At 39.8% G+C, this 18,037-nt stretch overlaps 1 protein-coding gene across 1 annotated transcript in view; it reads right to left on the reverse strand.

Annotated features, from left to right (window-relative positions):
• RECK (reversion inducing cysteine rich protein with kazal motifs) overlaps positions 1–18,037 on the reverse strand; it is a 78,700-nt gene that overhangs the window by 21,166 nt on the left and 39,497 nt on the right. Inside the window, exons 7-12 of the mRNA XM_066367664.1 lie at positions 16,222–16,255; positions 12,920–13,117; positions 10,280–10,547; positions 6,434–6,613; positions 3,165–3,377; positions 31–167 (exon numbers count right to left, since the gene is read on the reverse strand). Of these exons, the coding sequence (XP_066223761.1) occupies positions 31–167; positions 3,165–3,377; positions 6,434–6,613; positions 10,280–10,547; positions 12,920–13,117; positions 16,222–16,255 (1,030 nt within the window). The remainder of the gene's footprint in view (positions 1–30; positions 168–3,164; positions 3,378–6,433; positions 6,614–10,279; positions 10,548–12,919; positions 13,118–16,221; positions 16,256–18,037) is intronic.

Raw genomic sequence — 18,037 nt, forward strand, 5'->3', positions numbered from 1 at the left:
GGAGAAATGTTTAAAAAACAAAGTACTTACTGAGGTATGTATCCAAAGGTATACAATTCTCCAGGTCATCTGTAGGTGACAGAAGCTCACAAATACTTTCAGCTGTGTGGTCTTCAGGGAACTTGTTCTGGTCCCCACATTTTTTGAGAATCTCCACACAGTCAGATCTTGACAAGGAAAATACACACAAATTTAGGGTTTGAGGAATGTCCTCAGGTTCTCTAGGCCAGTGTTTTTCAATCAGTGTGCTGTGGCACACTAGTGTGCCATGAGACATGGTCAGGTGTGCCGTGAGGAAATTAAACCTGGGTCCCCAAACTACGGCCCACGTGCCGGATACGGCCCACGGAGGCTATTTATCTGGCCTGCCGCCAGCCGCCTCCATCCAAACATAAACATTCCCCTCACAATCCCTCCAACTATCAGCGACAGGAAGAGTGGAGGCACAGGAAAAGCTCACTGACCAATCACCTTCTAGGATTCATCCTGACCACTAGCAATGAACCAATAGTAGGCTGCCTCTCATCCACACCCAGGAAGGTCCCCGCTCGGGCTGCCATACACTTGTCATTGTGTGGCCATGGCGAGTAGTTGAAGCTGCTACTCCTCCCCATGGTCCCGATTTCTAATCCTAGTCAGGACTGGAGTTAAATGTTGCCACCACTAGATGAAGCCTCAGCCTCAGCTGGTTATGTCTATCCTGATAGTGTATATAGATATTTGACCTTTTTCTTTTTAAAAGAGGTCCCCGCAGAGGGTGATATACAATGCATCACAATGCATCACAATGTTATCTATATTGTATATGGCCTCCTGAAGGGTCATCTTCTTAAAGAGCTCAAATCTCTATATACACCATCAAAACAGACAGAACCAAGGCCCCTGCACCCAGCTGACCATGGGATTTGAACCCACAACCTCAGGGAGAACTCTAGCATTTATCAGAATCCTTACCTAGAAAGCAAACTTCTCAATCTGACAGTAGAGATGCTCTGAGGACTTAAGATGTTACACAAGCACCCAACATTTTCTAAAATTGATTTTGTCCAGTCTCTATATAGAGAGAGTATTTGCCAAATTGACTTGAACCCACAACCTTGATGAAAGCTCCAGTATCTATTAGCGGGACTGTATATATGAGGAGATACATGGGACTGTATATATGAGGGGTTACATGGGACTGTATATGAGGTTACATGGGACTGTATATGAGGGGATGTTATGTGGGACTGTATATGAGGGGATGTTACATGGGACTGTATATGAGGGGATGTTACATGGGACTGTATATGAGGGGATGTTACGTGGGACTGTATTTATAAGGGGATGTTACGTGGGACTGTATATATGAGGGATGTTACATGGGACTGTATATATGAGGGATGTTACATGGGACTGTATATATGAGGGGGTTATCCTTTTTTATTTAACTTTTAAAAAAAATAAATGTAATTTATTTAAACTTTAAATAAATTCTAACAGTTAGAGTGTCATTTTGTGTCATTTTGGTAGGTGGTGTGCCCCAGGATTTTGTAAATGTAAAAAATGTGCTGCGGCTCAAAAAAGGTTGGAAATCACTGCTCTAGGCAATACCAGTTCTGTTTCTGAAGCTTTCTAGAGAGCGAGTTCTAATAAAAGCGTTTCACAATGGGTTAGCTGTAAGTAAGGCAAAGTTGAACAAGAGTCACAGCGGGCTTTAGGCTGCACAGTAAGTAATGTATCACACTATCAAAGCATCCCTCACTTTCTCTTAAGAACCTGAGATCAAAGGTTTTGCTCAAATTATAAGCTCATACTTACTGTTACTACAATGTGGCTTTTCACTCTTTGAAAGGAATTAATTTAGGCTAGTCTGGTTTGCTCTTTGTGAAATTATACATCCTTTCCCTCAGGACTTTATGCATGCTTGCTTCTTCCTTTCTTCTTTTTTCTTTTAAAATATCTTTTTAGTTATCAACATTAAGGTGTTTGGCCTATAACAATTAGAAAGCCCACCACTTTAAAATTTTCTGTCAATAGGATTTGACTCCTTTAAGTTTTTATGATGAGTCTATAAATTTCCCACCTGTTGTCACTTGCTTGTCACCCAACAGTAACCCCTCATTCCTCCCCTCAGGTCATCCCTAAGTCATGTCAGAGGATAGATCTGGGACCCTGTATAAAGTTTAAGTAACCTGCAATTAGCCATTAAGTACTCAGTAGTGCTGAGCCCCACACCAACAATTTAGGGGCTGGATGTTAACCTGATTTTGTAAAAGCTTTTTTTTTTTTTTAAAGATTTTATTTATTCATTATAGAGAGGAGAGAGAGAGAGAGAGAGAGAGAGAAGGGGGGAGGAGCAGGAAGCATCAACTCCCATATGTGCCTTGACCAGGAAAGCCCAGGGTTTTGAACTGGCAACCTCAGTGTTTCCAGGTTGACGCTTTATCCACTGCACCACCACAGGTCAGACCCTGTAAAAGCTTTTTGGAACAAACAAAAAACCCCACAAATATTTGAAAAAGTAGCTAACATTGATACAATATATATAGTTAATGCTTTTGGTTTGTCCTAGCAAATTACCTTTACTTTGTCCTGGATCTCCTAAGAAAACCATTCACAAATGTTTCCTAGGAAAAGGCCCTAATGGCTACCTTCACTAACTCCTTTACTCACCAAACGTGTATGAAATGCCTACTGCCTGTCAGGATTATGCTAATCCCTGAAGGGGGAAAAAAAGAGGAAAGAGAATACAAGAAATAAGCCGGTGAGAAGAATAAATTCCTCAAGGAGAGCAGTGGTGAACAGAATATGAAACAAGTACACAAACTGAAATATAAAAGAGAAATGTGCACTAAAGGTACTCAATAAATGTTTGTTGAATCAATTTCCATAAGAGAAGTACAAATGAAAATCTACAGATATTTGTGATAAGGACCAATACTACCAGCTGGAGAACTGTGGAGGATTCCACAAGAAAGACTGGTATTTGAGAGGAACTTAAGAAGGACAGGCAGTGGGAGAAATTTCAAGCAGAGGAAGAAAAAGTGAGAAAGCCTTTTTGACCTGTGGGGTGATGGGCAAAGGGAGGTAGAGGGACAGAATGCTCTAGTAATGGGCTATGGGTGAAGATCATGAAGGATCTGAACCAAAACTGGAGTGTCTTTATGATGAAAGAAACTTACTTGCAAATAATACTTCCCCGGGATTTACTATGACAAGGTTTGATCTGTAGTGAACAAGCGATTGCTTTCCACATTTCTGGCTGGCACTTTTTAATGTCAAGAACAGGTATGTTGATAAATGGCATCTTTATGCTTCCTTTTTCCCACAGCTTCATATCGTTCATGGCTCCTTGATCTGACTGAGCATTACAACTCCTGAAAAGCTCTGTTGGCCTGAAGAGAAAAAAAAAGGCCAGATGGAATCAAGAGGCAATTATTTTCTAGAGAGAAGCAATCCTGACATACTAAGTATGCAAAATTAGTATGTAAAATCCTGAAATACTAATCAGGAAAACCTGATTTTCTCAAAGAAGAAAATACCAACAACCCATCAAAAGATAACAGTTTTGAATGAAGACTCAATGTAGACATGATCGTTAAGATTCTGATGGCATGTTTTCTAACACAAAATTTTGTGAAACAGTTAAACACTTTAAAATGCTCTGGACAGGACCATCATTGCCACCTGTCCATTTCTTTCATCTTACAAAATAAATAAGCCCAAGTTTTAAAAATTGAGGTTTAATTTATAAAAATAAAATGCACAGATGTTATAGGTATAGTTTTATGCAAATTCACAAATGTGTACAGCCACATAAACACATCAAATCAATTCAGGAATGTGTCTATCACATCAGAAAGTCCCCCTGTCTCCCCATCCAGCCAGTGCCCTCCCTGCTGATTATAGAGGCCACCACCATTTGTACATATATCATCATAGATTAATTTTGCCTATTCTAGAACATCATATAAATAGATTGATATTGTACTCTTTTGAGTCTAGTGTCTTTAGGTAAACAATCTTTTTCAGATTCATTCATGCCATTGTGCATATTAATTGGTTTTTTATTTTTCATTGTCAAATAGTATTCCACTAATAAATGTATATCATAATTTATTTATCCTAGTGGTTCTCAAACTCTTTGATCTCAGGACCCAATTGCACTCAAAATTACAGGGTTTTCAAAAAGCTTTTTTGTGGATTATATCCACCATTATCTATCACATTATAAATAAAAATATTAAAAATAGATATTAATTAATTACATGTTAATATAAATAACATTTTTATAAAAAAGCCCATCTTTATTTATTTATTTATTTATTTATTTATTTTACAGAGACAGAGTGAGTCAGAGAGAAGGATAGACAGGGACAGACAGGAACGGAGAGAGACGAGAAGCATCAATTATTAGTTTTTCGTTGCGCTGTTGCAACACCTTGTTCATTGATTGCTTTCTCATACGTGCCTTGACCACGGGCCTTCAGCAGACCGAGTAACACCTTGCTTGAGCCAGCGACCTTGGGCTCAAGCTAGTGAGCTTTTTGCTCAAACCAGATGAGCCCTCGCTCAAGCTGGCGACCTTGGGATCTCGAACCTGGGTCTTCCGCATCCCAGTCCGATATTCTACCCACTGTGCCACCGCCTGGTCAGGCCCAATCTTTATATTTAATTTTTATTATTTATTTACTTATTTTTAGTGAGAGAGAGGGAGAGAGAGAGAGATTGCTGGCTTAAAGCCCAAGGTTGCTGGCCCTGGCCGGTTGGCTCAGCGGTAGAGCGTCGGCCTAGCGTGCGGAGGACCTGGGTTCGATTCCCGGCCAGGGCACACAGGAGAAGCGCCCATTTGCTTCTCCACCCCACCGCCGCACTTTCCTCTCTGTCTCTCTCTCTTCCCCTCCCGCAGCCAAGACTCCATTGGAGCAAAGATGGCCCGGGGGCTGGGGATGGCTCTGTGGCCTCTGCCTCAGGCGCTAGAGTGGCTCTGGTCGCAACATGGCGACCCCAGGATGGGCAGAGCATCACCCCCTGGTGGGCAGAGCGTTGCCCCATGGTGGGCGTGCCGGGTGGATCCCGGTCCGGCGCATGCGGGAGTCTGTTTGACTGTCTCTCCCTGTTTCCAGTTTCAGAAAACTGAAAAAAAAAAAAGAAAAGAAAAGAAAAGAAAAAGAAAAAAAAAAAAAAAAAAAAAGCCCAAGGTTGCTGCCTTGAGCAAGGAAGTCACTGGCTTGGCTGGAGCCCCCCCACCCCCGGGTGAAGGCACATGTGAGAAGCAATCAATGAACAACTAAAGTGACGCAACTATGAGTTGATGCTTCTCATCTCTCTCCCTTCCTGTCTGTCTCTAACTCTTGCTAAATATAAATAAATAAATAATAAAAATAGTTATTTTTCATAAAAATGTAATTTATATTAACATATAGCCCTGGCCGGTTGGCTCAGCGGTAGAGCGTCGGCCTAGCGTGAGGAGGACCCGGGTTCGATTCCCGGCCAGGGCACACAGGAGAAGCGCCCATTTGCTTCTCCACCCCTCCACCGCACTTTCCTCTCTGTCTCTCTCTTCCCCTCCCGCAGCCAAGGCTCCATTGGAGCAAAGATGGCCCGGGTGCTGGGGATGGCTCTGTGGCCTCTGCCCCAGGCGCTAGAGTGGCTCTGGTCGCAATATGGCGACGCCCAGGATGGGCAGAGCATCGCCCCCTGGTGGGCAGAGCGTCGCCCCATGGTGGGCGTGCCGGGTGGATCCCGGTTGGGCGCATGCGGGAGTCTGTCTGACTGTCTCTCCCCGTTTCCAGCTTCAGAAAAATGAAAAAAATAAAAAATAAAAAAATAAAAAATAAATAAATAACATATAATGGGTTTACTGTCACATAAAATGAATTAATATCCAGTTTTTAAATCTCTTCCTTTTTGCCTTTCTGATCTCCGGGCTGCAGCTCACAGATCCAGCCTCCTCCTCTTTAGAAACCCTCCCTCTCTGGTTCCCCTGACACCGTTCTCTATGTTTCTGGATGCCTTTTCCTGTTTTCTTCCTGCTTCTTCAGCCGTCAGTCTAGCTCTTGGCCCTTATTTTTCTTACCTTACGTGATACCTTTGGAAATACCTATTCAAATTTCTTTTGTAATGAAAATACTCTGTCTGAGATAGTTACTCACTGAGTGGATACTCCATCCAGTCTGAGCGTCCTTCAGAGTAAGCTGAGCATAAGAGGGCACCTGAATTCTAGAAGCTTGACGTACCCCCAGATTAGAAGGAACTTTGTTATAGTGCTTCCTTTCCCAGAGATGATTTACCACATGGAATACTACATTTAAAGATGAAATCATAAAGACTATTTCCTTTAAATTTAGCAAAAACAAAATCAGAGTATAGCGGGTCTTTTCACTTATTTAAAAACAAGATAACCAAATGACAAAATATTTCCATTCACTGTACAATAATTTGCTCCTACCTGTTGTTAAAATTAGTACAGTAAGTAAGGTTTCTACAGCCCAACTGGCAAGGTTCCCGAACATCTGCTAAACAGGTCAACATGGACACTTCCACTGGATTATATTCACAAAAGCGATCAAACTCTTGCCAACTCTGTGCATTGCCCCAGCTCATGCTGTAAAGTTTAGTGCACAGTTCCCTGAAACAAAAGTACAAATTCAGAAACACAGAGATAAGCCAAATGAATAAATATTTGATATGCTTAAAATTCAAACTCTCTGAACTATACTTTAGAATATAAGTGAGAAAAAAAGTACAAAAACCAAAAGACTAAGATCTATCTCCTAGAATTTAGAGCCAAAAAAAGTGATGTTTCCCATGGAAGTGTTAGGCTTCTTTCGTCATCTATCATCCTTTGGTCATGGGTGCTAGAAAGCTCAGTACTAAATTTAACGTTTAATTATAGTATTTGTACGTCCTTGTTCTTGGCAAAATTATGGCCCTTCAAATATCTGATCTCTTTTACTTTTACTTAAAGTAGTTGAGAGCATACCGTTTTGCCTCCACAAAGATATATTTTACTATATTTATGTTCCATTCACAGAAGGCAAAACTATGACATGGCCCTCAGACATCTTTTAGTAAGAATTACAAGTTTAGAGACACTAGTTTCTTCCTGAAAAACTATCCACAAATCACTTATATTCCTGAAGATATATCAAGACAGTCTATATGTAAAGGGTTATGAATTCCAAAACTTCTATATACTATTGTAGTTTATTGTTGATTTTAAAGAGAGAGGAAGGGAGAGAGAGAGAAAAAACAACAACACTGATTTGTTGTTCCATGCATTCATTGGTTGATTCTTGTATGTGCTCTGACTGGGGATCGAACTTGCAACCTTGGTATATTGGCCAATGCTATAACCAACTGAGCTACCTAGCCAGGGCATGACATTCTTATTTTCAGTACTCAGTGATTAAAAAGTAACTTAAACACATATATATAGCTAAAACAATATAAGAGTACTATTTGTAAAGTGCTTTTACACATTACATTTATTAAATTTTTAAAATTTATAAATGTAATAAAAATATAAATATAGTAATACAAAACATGTAATACAAAACTTTAATACTACTAATATATGCAATTGACAAATAAAAATTCTCTAGTCCTATAGCATATTACTTGACTTTCTTAGTTATCCCTATTAGGAGGGTATCTTTACTTATAAAACTGTGTTCATTCACTCTCTTGTCAATGTTTATTAAGTGTCTGCTTTGTGGAAGGCCCCGTTCAAGGCTCTGGGTATGCAGTGCAGAATGAACGAGACAAAGTCACTGCTCTCAGTGGGGCTTCCTTGTCATCATGGGGCTAGGGAAGGTGACTGGATACCTTGATCTGGAAATCAGTCCTTTCTCTAGTACTTAACATTCTGCATAACCTTGGAGAGACTGTTTAACATCTCAGAGCTAGTTTTCTACATATAAACAGGAATTATATAAATTGAGATACCAATCATCTTACAAGGTTTCATGAGAACAAAATAAGATGAAAGAGAAAGTATTCAGAAAACCTTACATCCAGGTAAGAGAGGGAAAAAAGTGTTTCATTTTTTGTTTTGTTTTTTTAATTTTTAAATTTCATTTAGAAAATTAACTTTAAGCTGGTGACATTGATCCATAAGAGTACATAGGTTTCAGGTAAACATTTCTACTGTTGATTATGTTGTATACCCATCACCCAAGGTCAAATCATTTTCTGTCACCATATATTTGTCCCTCTTTATACCCTTCCCCCTATCCCCTAAACAGTGTTTCTTACCAAATCTCTTCTGAGACAAAGCAGCCATCCCAATCTCCAGTGACATTTGGACATAAACTCTTTTGTGGACAAAGAATTATTCAGCATCCCTCCCATAAATGCATTTATTAATCCCTAGTAGAAATCCAATTTCCTTAATTACAGGACCAACTTAACTCCTCTTTAAGCCCTTCTGTTAATTTTCTTTGGACATTTTCCAGATTTTTTGTCTCTTGGGTAAAGTTTGATGAGATATTACGCACACTTTTTTGCTAAAGGTCCATCCAACTTAGAAACCACAGGAAAGATGGTTTTATTCCTGGCATATCAGATTCATTTCAGGATATTCTAATCATATGTGGTCCCTTTTCACCCAAAACATCTCTAATAAGGTAAACTTCTATTTCGCCTGCATTCTACCATGACCTTTGTTATCTCCATTTATTCTTTTTTTTTTTTTTTTTTTTTTTTACAGAGACAGAGAGAGAGTCAGAGAGAGGGATAGACAGGGACAGACAGACAGAAACGGAGAGTAGAGAAGTATCAATCATTAGTTTTTCGTTGCACAATGTGACATCTTAGTTGTTCATTGATTGCTTTCTCATATGTACCTTGACTGTGGGCCTTCAGAAGACCGAGTAACCCCTTGCTCGAGCCAGTGACCTTGGGTCCAAGCTGGTGAGCTTTTGCTCAAACCAGATGAGTCCATGCTCAAGCTGGTGACCTCGGGGTCTCGAACCTGGGTCCTCGGCATCTTAGTCTGATGCTCTATCGACTGCGCCACGGCCTGGTCAGGCTCCATTAATTCTTTAGTTTGTGTTTCCTCCATTCTATATTTGTGCTGTTAGTTTTTTATCCTTAAGTGTATCACCCAAAGGAATGCCTATACACCACTACCTAACTTTGGGTATAAGTGTCAACCCAGGTTATTTACTAATACATGCAAAAAGTTGGTTAAGTTCAAAATTTCATAATTCAACAAAAAGAGTATCTCTTAGGTGTCATATCAGAACATCTTCTAAAGTGTAAGCTTATTTAATATCACAGGTGTAAAATCTACATTGCATTATTGAAAAAGAATGATTGCCCTGCCAATGCTAATCCTTTACACTCCCAAACACAGTGCTTTCAGCACTCCATGCACAAACAATGCTTTGTATGTACTAGTCCCCTTTATCTGCAAGGGATCTGTTCCATGCCCCCCAGTGCACACCGAACCTATAATCTATTATGTTCTTGTCTACATAGCTATATATCTATGATAAAGTTTAATTTATATATTAGGCACAGTAAAAGATCAACAATAATTAATAAAATAATTATAATCCACTGTATACTATAACAAAAGTTCTGTGGATGTGGTTTCTTTCAGTAAACTAGATGAATTTCTTTCCCTTCAGAATTTCACTGATGAGAGATTTGTTCTTACCATAGTTCTTAGCAACCTCAGCATAAGCTTTTTCCTTTTCCTTATTAAGTCAAGAACTTCTACCTTTTCATGAAAAGGAAGCACTTTATGGCTTCTCTTTGGCATATCTGAATTGCCAGCTCACTATTCTTGCTTAAACTTTGGGGCCATTAAGTAAAGTCAGGGCTGTCTGAACACAAACACTGCAGTATTGTGACAGTTGGTCTGATCACCTAACTGGCTACTAAATGGCTACAGGCAGGGAGTGTACACAGCCTGGAGGTTCTGGACAAAGGGATGATCCACATCTGGGACAAGATGAAGCAGATGGTATGAGATATCATCACGCTACTCAGAACAGTGTGCAATTTAAATCATGAATTATTTATTTCTGGAATTTTTTATTTAATATTTTCAGATCATGGTTGATCCAGGGTAGCTAAAACCATGGAAAGCAAAACTACAAATAAAGGGGGACTACTGTATATAAGATACTCAATACATATTTGTTGGATGAAGAATGAAAGCTTTTATATCTTCTAAACTCAAGTCTACACAATGCAAGACTATAACAGATACTTGCCAATCTTAAAATCATTAATTAAAATGCTATTTTCTACTGGTTTTAATAAAGGAAAATGAGATACTAACCTACAAGTTGAAGTGTTGGCTTTAGAACAACAATGCAATTTAGCCCCATCAAGGCCTGTAGAGGGAGGAGGGTGTAGAGTGACTCCAGGGTGAACAGACTGTGAGCTTTCAAGAAAACACTGCCAAAGAGGATCCTGAGGCAGGGGCTGGGTCTTACAGCCCTCAATGAGGCCGTCAACTATCTCCATTTCTGTTTTTTTAGACATCAGAATTCTCTTGCAGGCATTTTGGCAAGCATGGTCTTCAGCTCTGTCACAGCAATATAAACCTACATTTTCAGGATAGAAGTAGCTTAATTAGATGGTTTTATGTCATGTACTACTCAGAACAGAACAAAAGAACATGGTGATGTACTGGAAACCATTAATTCTCTAAGCCATATGCCTATCTGCAATATAAAGGGCCTGTCAGATTCTCTCTCCATTACTTTACAGTATAGTAAGTAAAGGTATTTACTAGGTACACCTAATAGACTAAGTATTTCTACTAGAACTCACCACTATCCCCAAGCATGGGATTTCTGGCACCATTCCTGCATAAATGAAAGGTCATCCTATACCTAAGAAGTCCTCACATGCAAGGTATTTAATGTTCCTGTAAAAGGTATTGTAGATCAAACTGGAATTTTTTCATGCTAGAAATGACTTCCTAAAAGGGATTATATCTGGACATAATGAGAGAGAGATGACTAATTTTAATAGTAATAACCATAAACACCACATTTCATCACACTCAGAAATAAAGCATACACACACACACACACACACACACACACACACACACACACACATGCAAATTAACCTAAGTTGTAATTTAAATAACACAATAGCGAACTCTGGCCAGATAACAGTTTGCTACCACCTTTAATTTTCTACAATGAATCAGAAAGTTAAAGAACACTTTCAACCAGACCACAGAATTCAGAAGGGGTTCCTTGAAGTAGTTTTCTCAGGTGTCTTTGACTTTTAAAATAATCTTTTCAGGCATATGTTTGTAGCTTTCTTTTCCAGATTTCCTATGTATTTGCATGGACATTTGAGATGGTTGTGTTCTATCCTTAAGTCTTTGTGTCTTTTTTTTTTTTATAGCTTCTGTCACCTTAGCTCCAGCAACACCTCTGTATAGCCTAAATGTCAGTGAAGACTTGAAAATGAGGCTATTTGCTGCAAATGCTTCATCCTCTGATTTTTTTTTTTTTTAAGTGAGAGGAAGGGAGATAGTGAGACAGACTCCCACATGTGCCCTGACTGGGATCCACCTGGCAATCCCAGTCTGCAGCCCACACTATTTTTAGTGCCTGGGGCTGTCACTCAAACCAATTGAGCCACTGGCTATAGGAGAGGAAGAGGGAGAAGAGGGAGAGAAGGGGAAGTGAGAGAGGGAGAGAGAGGGGGAGAGAAGCAGGTGGTAGCTTCTCATGTGTGCCCTGACTGGGAATCGAACCTGCGACATCCATATGCCAGTCCATGCTCTATTCACTGAGCCAACTGGTCAGGGCCCATCCTCTGATTTTTATCACATAGCCACACCACAGATTGTCATAAGCCTCAGAATTCTGCTTTAGATGATGGAAAAACAAGGCACACAGCACTGTTTTTGAATTTAGGAAAGTAAGTCTTTTAATATCCCAGTACTGTATAAATAAAAACATTGGCATCTGGCTTGTAAATCCCATAAGGCTGCTGTCAGTTGGTTAGTCAGTTCTTTAAACTTTGATAACCTCTGAATGAAGAAAATGGATTATAGGGTGTACAAGCTGACATATCAAAAAGAATCAGCATCTCTGCTTACTTAATGATGTTTTTATTATAAAAGTAATGTGTTTATTGGTAAAAATTCAAACATTACAGATAATATGGAACAAATAGGTATATAACTAAAATGTATCATATTATATATACATTTAGTTCTGCAACTTCCTTTTTTGCTTATTATATCTTGGACTTCTTTCTATGTAAACATGCTTTTTTATGTTGGTTGTATAGTGTTACTATATAGATATATATTTATTTAATCACTTTTAATCAATACCCTATTGATGGATGTTTATTTCTTTTTGTACTGGTTTGAGAGAGAGAGGGAAACATCAATTTGTTGTTCTATTTATTTATCATTGGTTGATTCCTGTATGTGCCCTGACCAGCGATCAAACCCACAACCTTGGTGTACTGAGACAACACTCCAACCAACTGAGCTACCCAGCCAGGGCTCTTTAGGTTGTTTCTAATTTTCCTCTATTACCACCAATATTGTAGCAAATATCGTTTATATGTGTAGATCAATTTTTGCAAATTTGTAAGTTTTGTTGAAAGACAAATTCTGAAAAATGGAATTGCTAGATTAAAAGGTATAATTACTTGAAATTCTGGTCATAACCCAAGCCCTCCACCTCCCAATATCCATACTAATAACTTCTCCCCCCTCAGAATAGAGTGCCTGTTTCTTCATACCCTTGCCAGCTCTGTCTTTCTTGGCATATCTTAATTGTGACAATAATGTCCAGTCTGCGAAATCTAAACACCAAAGGAAGTCTGGTATTTCTCAAATGCCCAGACTGCAGATATTTACAAGATTTTACTTCCTTTTTACAAGTTATTTTACTAAAGGTTTAAATGAGAGGAATATGTCCCTTTTACTTACTGTCTGTTGGGTTCCTCATTGGGTAAGATTGGGTATAATTGTTCACACAATGTATTAATTGTGGACTAATAGAAGCACAATAATTTTCCACTGCTTTGATCTGAGATGGACCAGGAGAAGAATCTGTTCGAAAAATGGCTTGACAGTACTCTCGGCAGTTGGTATGATGGCCTGCATAACTGCAACAAACTGAGCCCACTGGAGAAAAAGGAGATCACACTGAAACGGAAACAACTATTTGCTAACATTAAATCATCATAATACAACAAGAGATGTCTTTTTAAATTTGAGAAATAAAACCATGCCAAAGAAGGCAAGTACTTAAAATCAGCACTACTGTAGGCACAGCCATGGGGACATTCAGTGCTCACTAGTATAAGAAAGTCACTATTGGTCAACTTTAGGCCAATAGTTTCCAGCAGGAACAACACCCCTCCCCCCCAGGAGAATTTGAATGCAGATGGAAGCGTTTCTAGTTTTTATGATGACTTGGGGACCACTGCTGTCCTTTAGTGCAGGGAGGGGCAGGGCTGTTAAATGCTCTGCCACGTACAGGAGTCTCACACAGCCAAGACTGTCTCCCGAAATGCCAACAGCGCCCGTGTTGAGAACCACTGGAACAGCTTCTTTCCACATTGGAGTTACAAACAAAGCAAAGCAAAGCAAAGCAAAACAAAACAAAATAAAAAACCCCCAAATAAAGCAGGACCCCAATGTCTCACATTTATAAAATAAGAACAGAAAAGCTAAGAGATATCAGGATCATTTCATAAATTTGATAACCATGACTTGAAACAAAAGCCCAAAAGATTTACAATGTTTGAACAGCTGTAAGAATATGCCTAAATAGAATTAGTCTTCATCTCACAACTGATACAACCTGTTTCAATTTTGAAAAGTAAGCCCTGGCCGGTTGGCTCAGCGGTAGAGCGTCGGCCTAGCGTGCGGAGGACCCGGGTTCGATTCCCGGCCAGGGCACACAGGAGAAGCGCCCATTTGCTTCTCCACCCCTCCGCCGCGCTTTCCTCTCTGTCTCTCTCTTCCCCTCCCGCAGCCAAGGCTCCATTGGAGCAAAGATGGCCCGGGCGCTGGGCATGGCTCTGTGGCCTCTGCCTCAGGCGCTAGAGTGGCTCTGGTCGCAATATGGCGACGCCCAGGATGGGCAGAGCATCGCCCCCTGGGGGGCAGAGCACCGCCCCTGGTGGGCGTGCCGGGTGGATCCCGGTCAGGCGCATGCGGGAGTCTGACTGTCTCTCCCCTGTTTCCAGCTTCAGAAAAATGAAAAAAAGAAAAGAAAAAAAAAAAAAAAAAGAAAAGTAAAACCTATATTTGATTCTAGGTTTATGTACTTTTATAAATCAAGAGGACCATTTCAGGTATTTGGGGAGAGTTAGATGAGTGGCTGGGGCTGCAGATGTGGGATTTATAATGGAAAAGAGCAAGAGACCTTCACAGAGAGGCCAAAGGGTCTGTGGGAAGCTGAAGGGAGACAGGACAGAGACATAGCAAGAAAAGGGTAAGAGAAAGGCAGGTAGAAAATCTCTGATAATTATTCGAGATGGCTATGGAGGAATCAGAATCAGATTTCTGGTGAATTCCACAGCCCAGGGAATGAGCAGGGAATTCTGACACTTCCAGAAATAATAATAATGATAAAATCATATACAAATTAATTAAACTAGGACTGAATTAATGCAAGGCAGGCCTCAGTTTCCTGGGCAAGGAAACTGTTTCATACCTATTGTGCCATTTTAAGTTTTTGACTTGTAATCACTACCAAACTTACTGCATTCATTGATGAATAGTTCATTTCATCACAAAGAACAATTAATAGTGGCTACATTTATCATTGTCAACATTAGTGAGGATAAAGTGGGGGTAATATGGGGGTGCGGAGGACAGAGGAGAAAAGTGGGAATAGGACAAAGATGCCCAACTTCTTTTTTATTTTATTTAATTTATATATTTATTTTAAGTGAGAGGAGGGGAGATAGTGAGAGACTGCCACATGCAATCCAACTGGGATCCACCCAGCAACCCGTCTTAGGCTGATGCTTGGATCAACTGAGCTATTTATAGCACCTGAGGCTGGTGCTTTTGTACCAACTGAGCTATCCTCAGCATCCAGGGCCAATGCTTGAACCAATCAAGCCACCGGTTGCAGGAGGAAGAGAGGGAGAGAAGGGGAGAGGGAGGGGTGGAGAAGCAGACGGTTGCTTCTCTTGTGTGCCCTGACTGGGAATTGAAGCCAGGACATCCATTTGCTGGGCTGACACTCCAGGGGTTCCCAAACTTTTTACACAGGGGGCCAGTTCACTGTTCCTCAGACTGTTGGAGGGCCGCCACATACAGTGCTCCTCTCAATGACCACCAATGAAAGAGGTGCCCCTTCCGGAAGTGTGGTGGGGGGCCGGATAAATGGCCTCAGAGGGCCGTAGTTTGGGGACGCCTGCTCTATCCACTGAACCAACTGGCCAGGGCCAATGCCTATCATCTGATTTCCCAATATGCTGTCTTCCTCACCAGTGAGCCAGAGATTATCTGCCAAATCTTGAACTAAGACTTGGTAAGAAAAGGCAGAGGATAAAGTATAGACAGCTAATATTTCTTATTATACTTTGATACATCCCACTGCCTAGCTAATCTAAATAACTCTTTGCTTCTTAGATGTGTTTCCTCTCTCACTTCTCCCACTATTCCCTTCATCTGGAATGCCATTTCTCCAATCTTCACTATTCACATCTTCTCCATCTTTCAATGCCCCAGCTCAGCCACCAACTCCATGAAATCACCACTAAGCACCCTGCAGGATGTGATTCCCTCCTTCTGAACTCCACAGCACTTTTATAGTGATACCATCCCACATCCACATCACAGAGTTCTTTGTGTACAGGGTGTGTCTCCTATGGAGGTGCATTTGCCCCGCATAGAGCAAGTAGTCAGTGTCTACTGAATGAACTGAGAGGGAGCCCTTGGCAAGTGACATGTTATATGATGTGGGAGTGCTTAACTTCTGAAAGTGATCCTATTTACTCCAGTGGGGCATGATCTTCCTCTACCACATCTAGCACTAGCACTAGTATTTGCTTTGTAAATCTGCAATCAGGACATGGGAATGAATGACCTGAACATTCCAGAGGAAGGTGCCTATCAGAATTCTGCTTGGCACATTCCTTCAGATGGTTTACTAACGGTCAAATTTACAATGCCAGGGTCTTGGCAATATTTATAGCAGCTAAATAATATTCTGTAAACAATGTTTTTCTCTTGACTGCTTGTATAACCATCAATAATATACTTACTTTCATTTCTGCTAATGCAACTGAAAAGAGCATTCTGTAAATTAAAAACAAACAGAAATCAGCACCCACACAGAATTTCTAATTTTATCCCACTTTATGATTATACGAGACTCAGAATAGCAAACCATTTTATTCTCTAAATCCAAGATCGAAAACAAAGAAGCTATGAGATATCCTAGTGAAAAGGGAAACCATCTTCTCATACATATTGGGGATCAAGTTTATCACCTGAGCCATTAACTGACTGACATGTTATGGTAGACCAAGTTTACATAAGGCTGTACCAATTTGTGTATATGGGGGAAGCTACAATGTATTAATATCAATTATTTCTTTCAGGTGTATAAAAACCTTCCAGGAAATGATATAATAAAGGACCTTTAGAGAAATATATATTTGATATGATCATTGCATTTGAGAGTTGAAAGAACCCTAGAGCTCATCTCCAACTGTTTTCAAACTGAGCCATGCATTAGAATCACCTGGGCTTCCTCAGCCTTACCCGAGACTACAGAAACAGAATGAAGGAGGAAAGCACAAAAATCTAAATTTTAAACAAAGCTTCAAACATGATTCTTACATAGCCATCCTGGGAACAGAGTTGGGAATTCTATCATTTCAGATGAAGAAGTGCTTTTCTCAGCAGGAGAGAGAAACTGTCCAAGGTCACAGAACAAGTCAAAAGCAGAGCCTGAGAATCAAATTAGTGTTTATAGAGCTCTTAGATGACTATATAGAAAATATTATACTGTGTTCAAGTCACTGTAAGGAAAATACAAAGCAAAAGAAGAATAAAAAAAAATAAAAAGCCATTTGGATATTCAGGGCTTATTAGCTATAATTACTATCACTCACAATTAGAAGAGAATGGATTTTTAAAAGAAATGATATGGACAGAAATAAAAGGTAACTGGAAATCAAGTGCACAGATACTGTTGAATAGGGATGATTTTTGCTTTCAAATTTAGCTAAATCACAAGCTGGCTATGTGATCTGGGACTTATTAAAGGATCAGCTTTACTGATATTTAAAACCTACCTTCAAAAATCCATTTAAATAGGTGTGTGAAGCTGTACTGCATTCATTTTTTCCAATAAATAATATTCTACTGGAGGAGTAAACTACATGATTTATCATTGTAAAAAAATAGAGTTCACTGGGGTGACATTGGTTAGTAAGATTATATAGGTTTCAAGTGTAGATCTCTATGACACATGATCTGTATATTGCTTCGTGCAGCCAGCACCCAAAGTCAAATCATCTTTTGTCACCACACATTTGGCTCCTTTTACCTTTTAGTAACTAACCCTCCACTCCCCTTCCCTCTGGCAACCTCCATACTGCTGTCTGTGTCTATGAGTTTGTTTTATATGTATTACACATATGAGTGCAATCATATGGTTCTTAGCTTTTACTGATGGACTAATTTTGCTTAGCATAATACTCTCAAGGTCCATCCATCTTGTCTCAAATGGTAGTATTTCATCTTTTCTTATGACTGTGTATTATTCCATTGTATATATGTACCACATCTTCTTTATCCAGTCATCTATTGAAGGATATTTTGGTTGTTTCCATGTCTTGGCCACCATGGATAGTGCTGCAATGAACACAGGGGTGCATATATCTTTGCAAATAAATGTTTTCAAGCTTTTCAGGTAGATACCCAGGAGAAGGATTGCTGAGTCATGTAGTAACGCTATTATTCTCATTCTTATTATTTTTTTTTAGGAACCACCATACTGTTTTCCACATTGGCAGTACCAGTTTACATCTCCACCAGCAGTGACTGAGAATTCCTTTTTCTCCACAACCT

This window comes from Saccopteryx leptura, chromosome 2 (assembly GCF_036850995.1).
Source record: "Saccopteryx leptura isolate mSacLep1 chromosome 2, mSacLep1_pri_phased_curated, whole genome shotgun sequence".
NCBI lineage: Eukaryota > Metazoa > Chordata > Mammalia > Chiroptera > Emballonuridae > Saccopteryx > Saccopteryx leptura.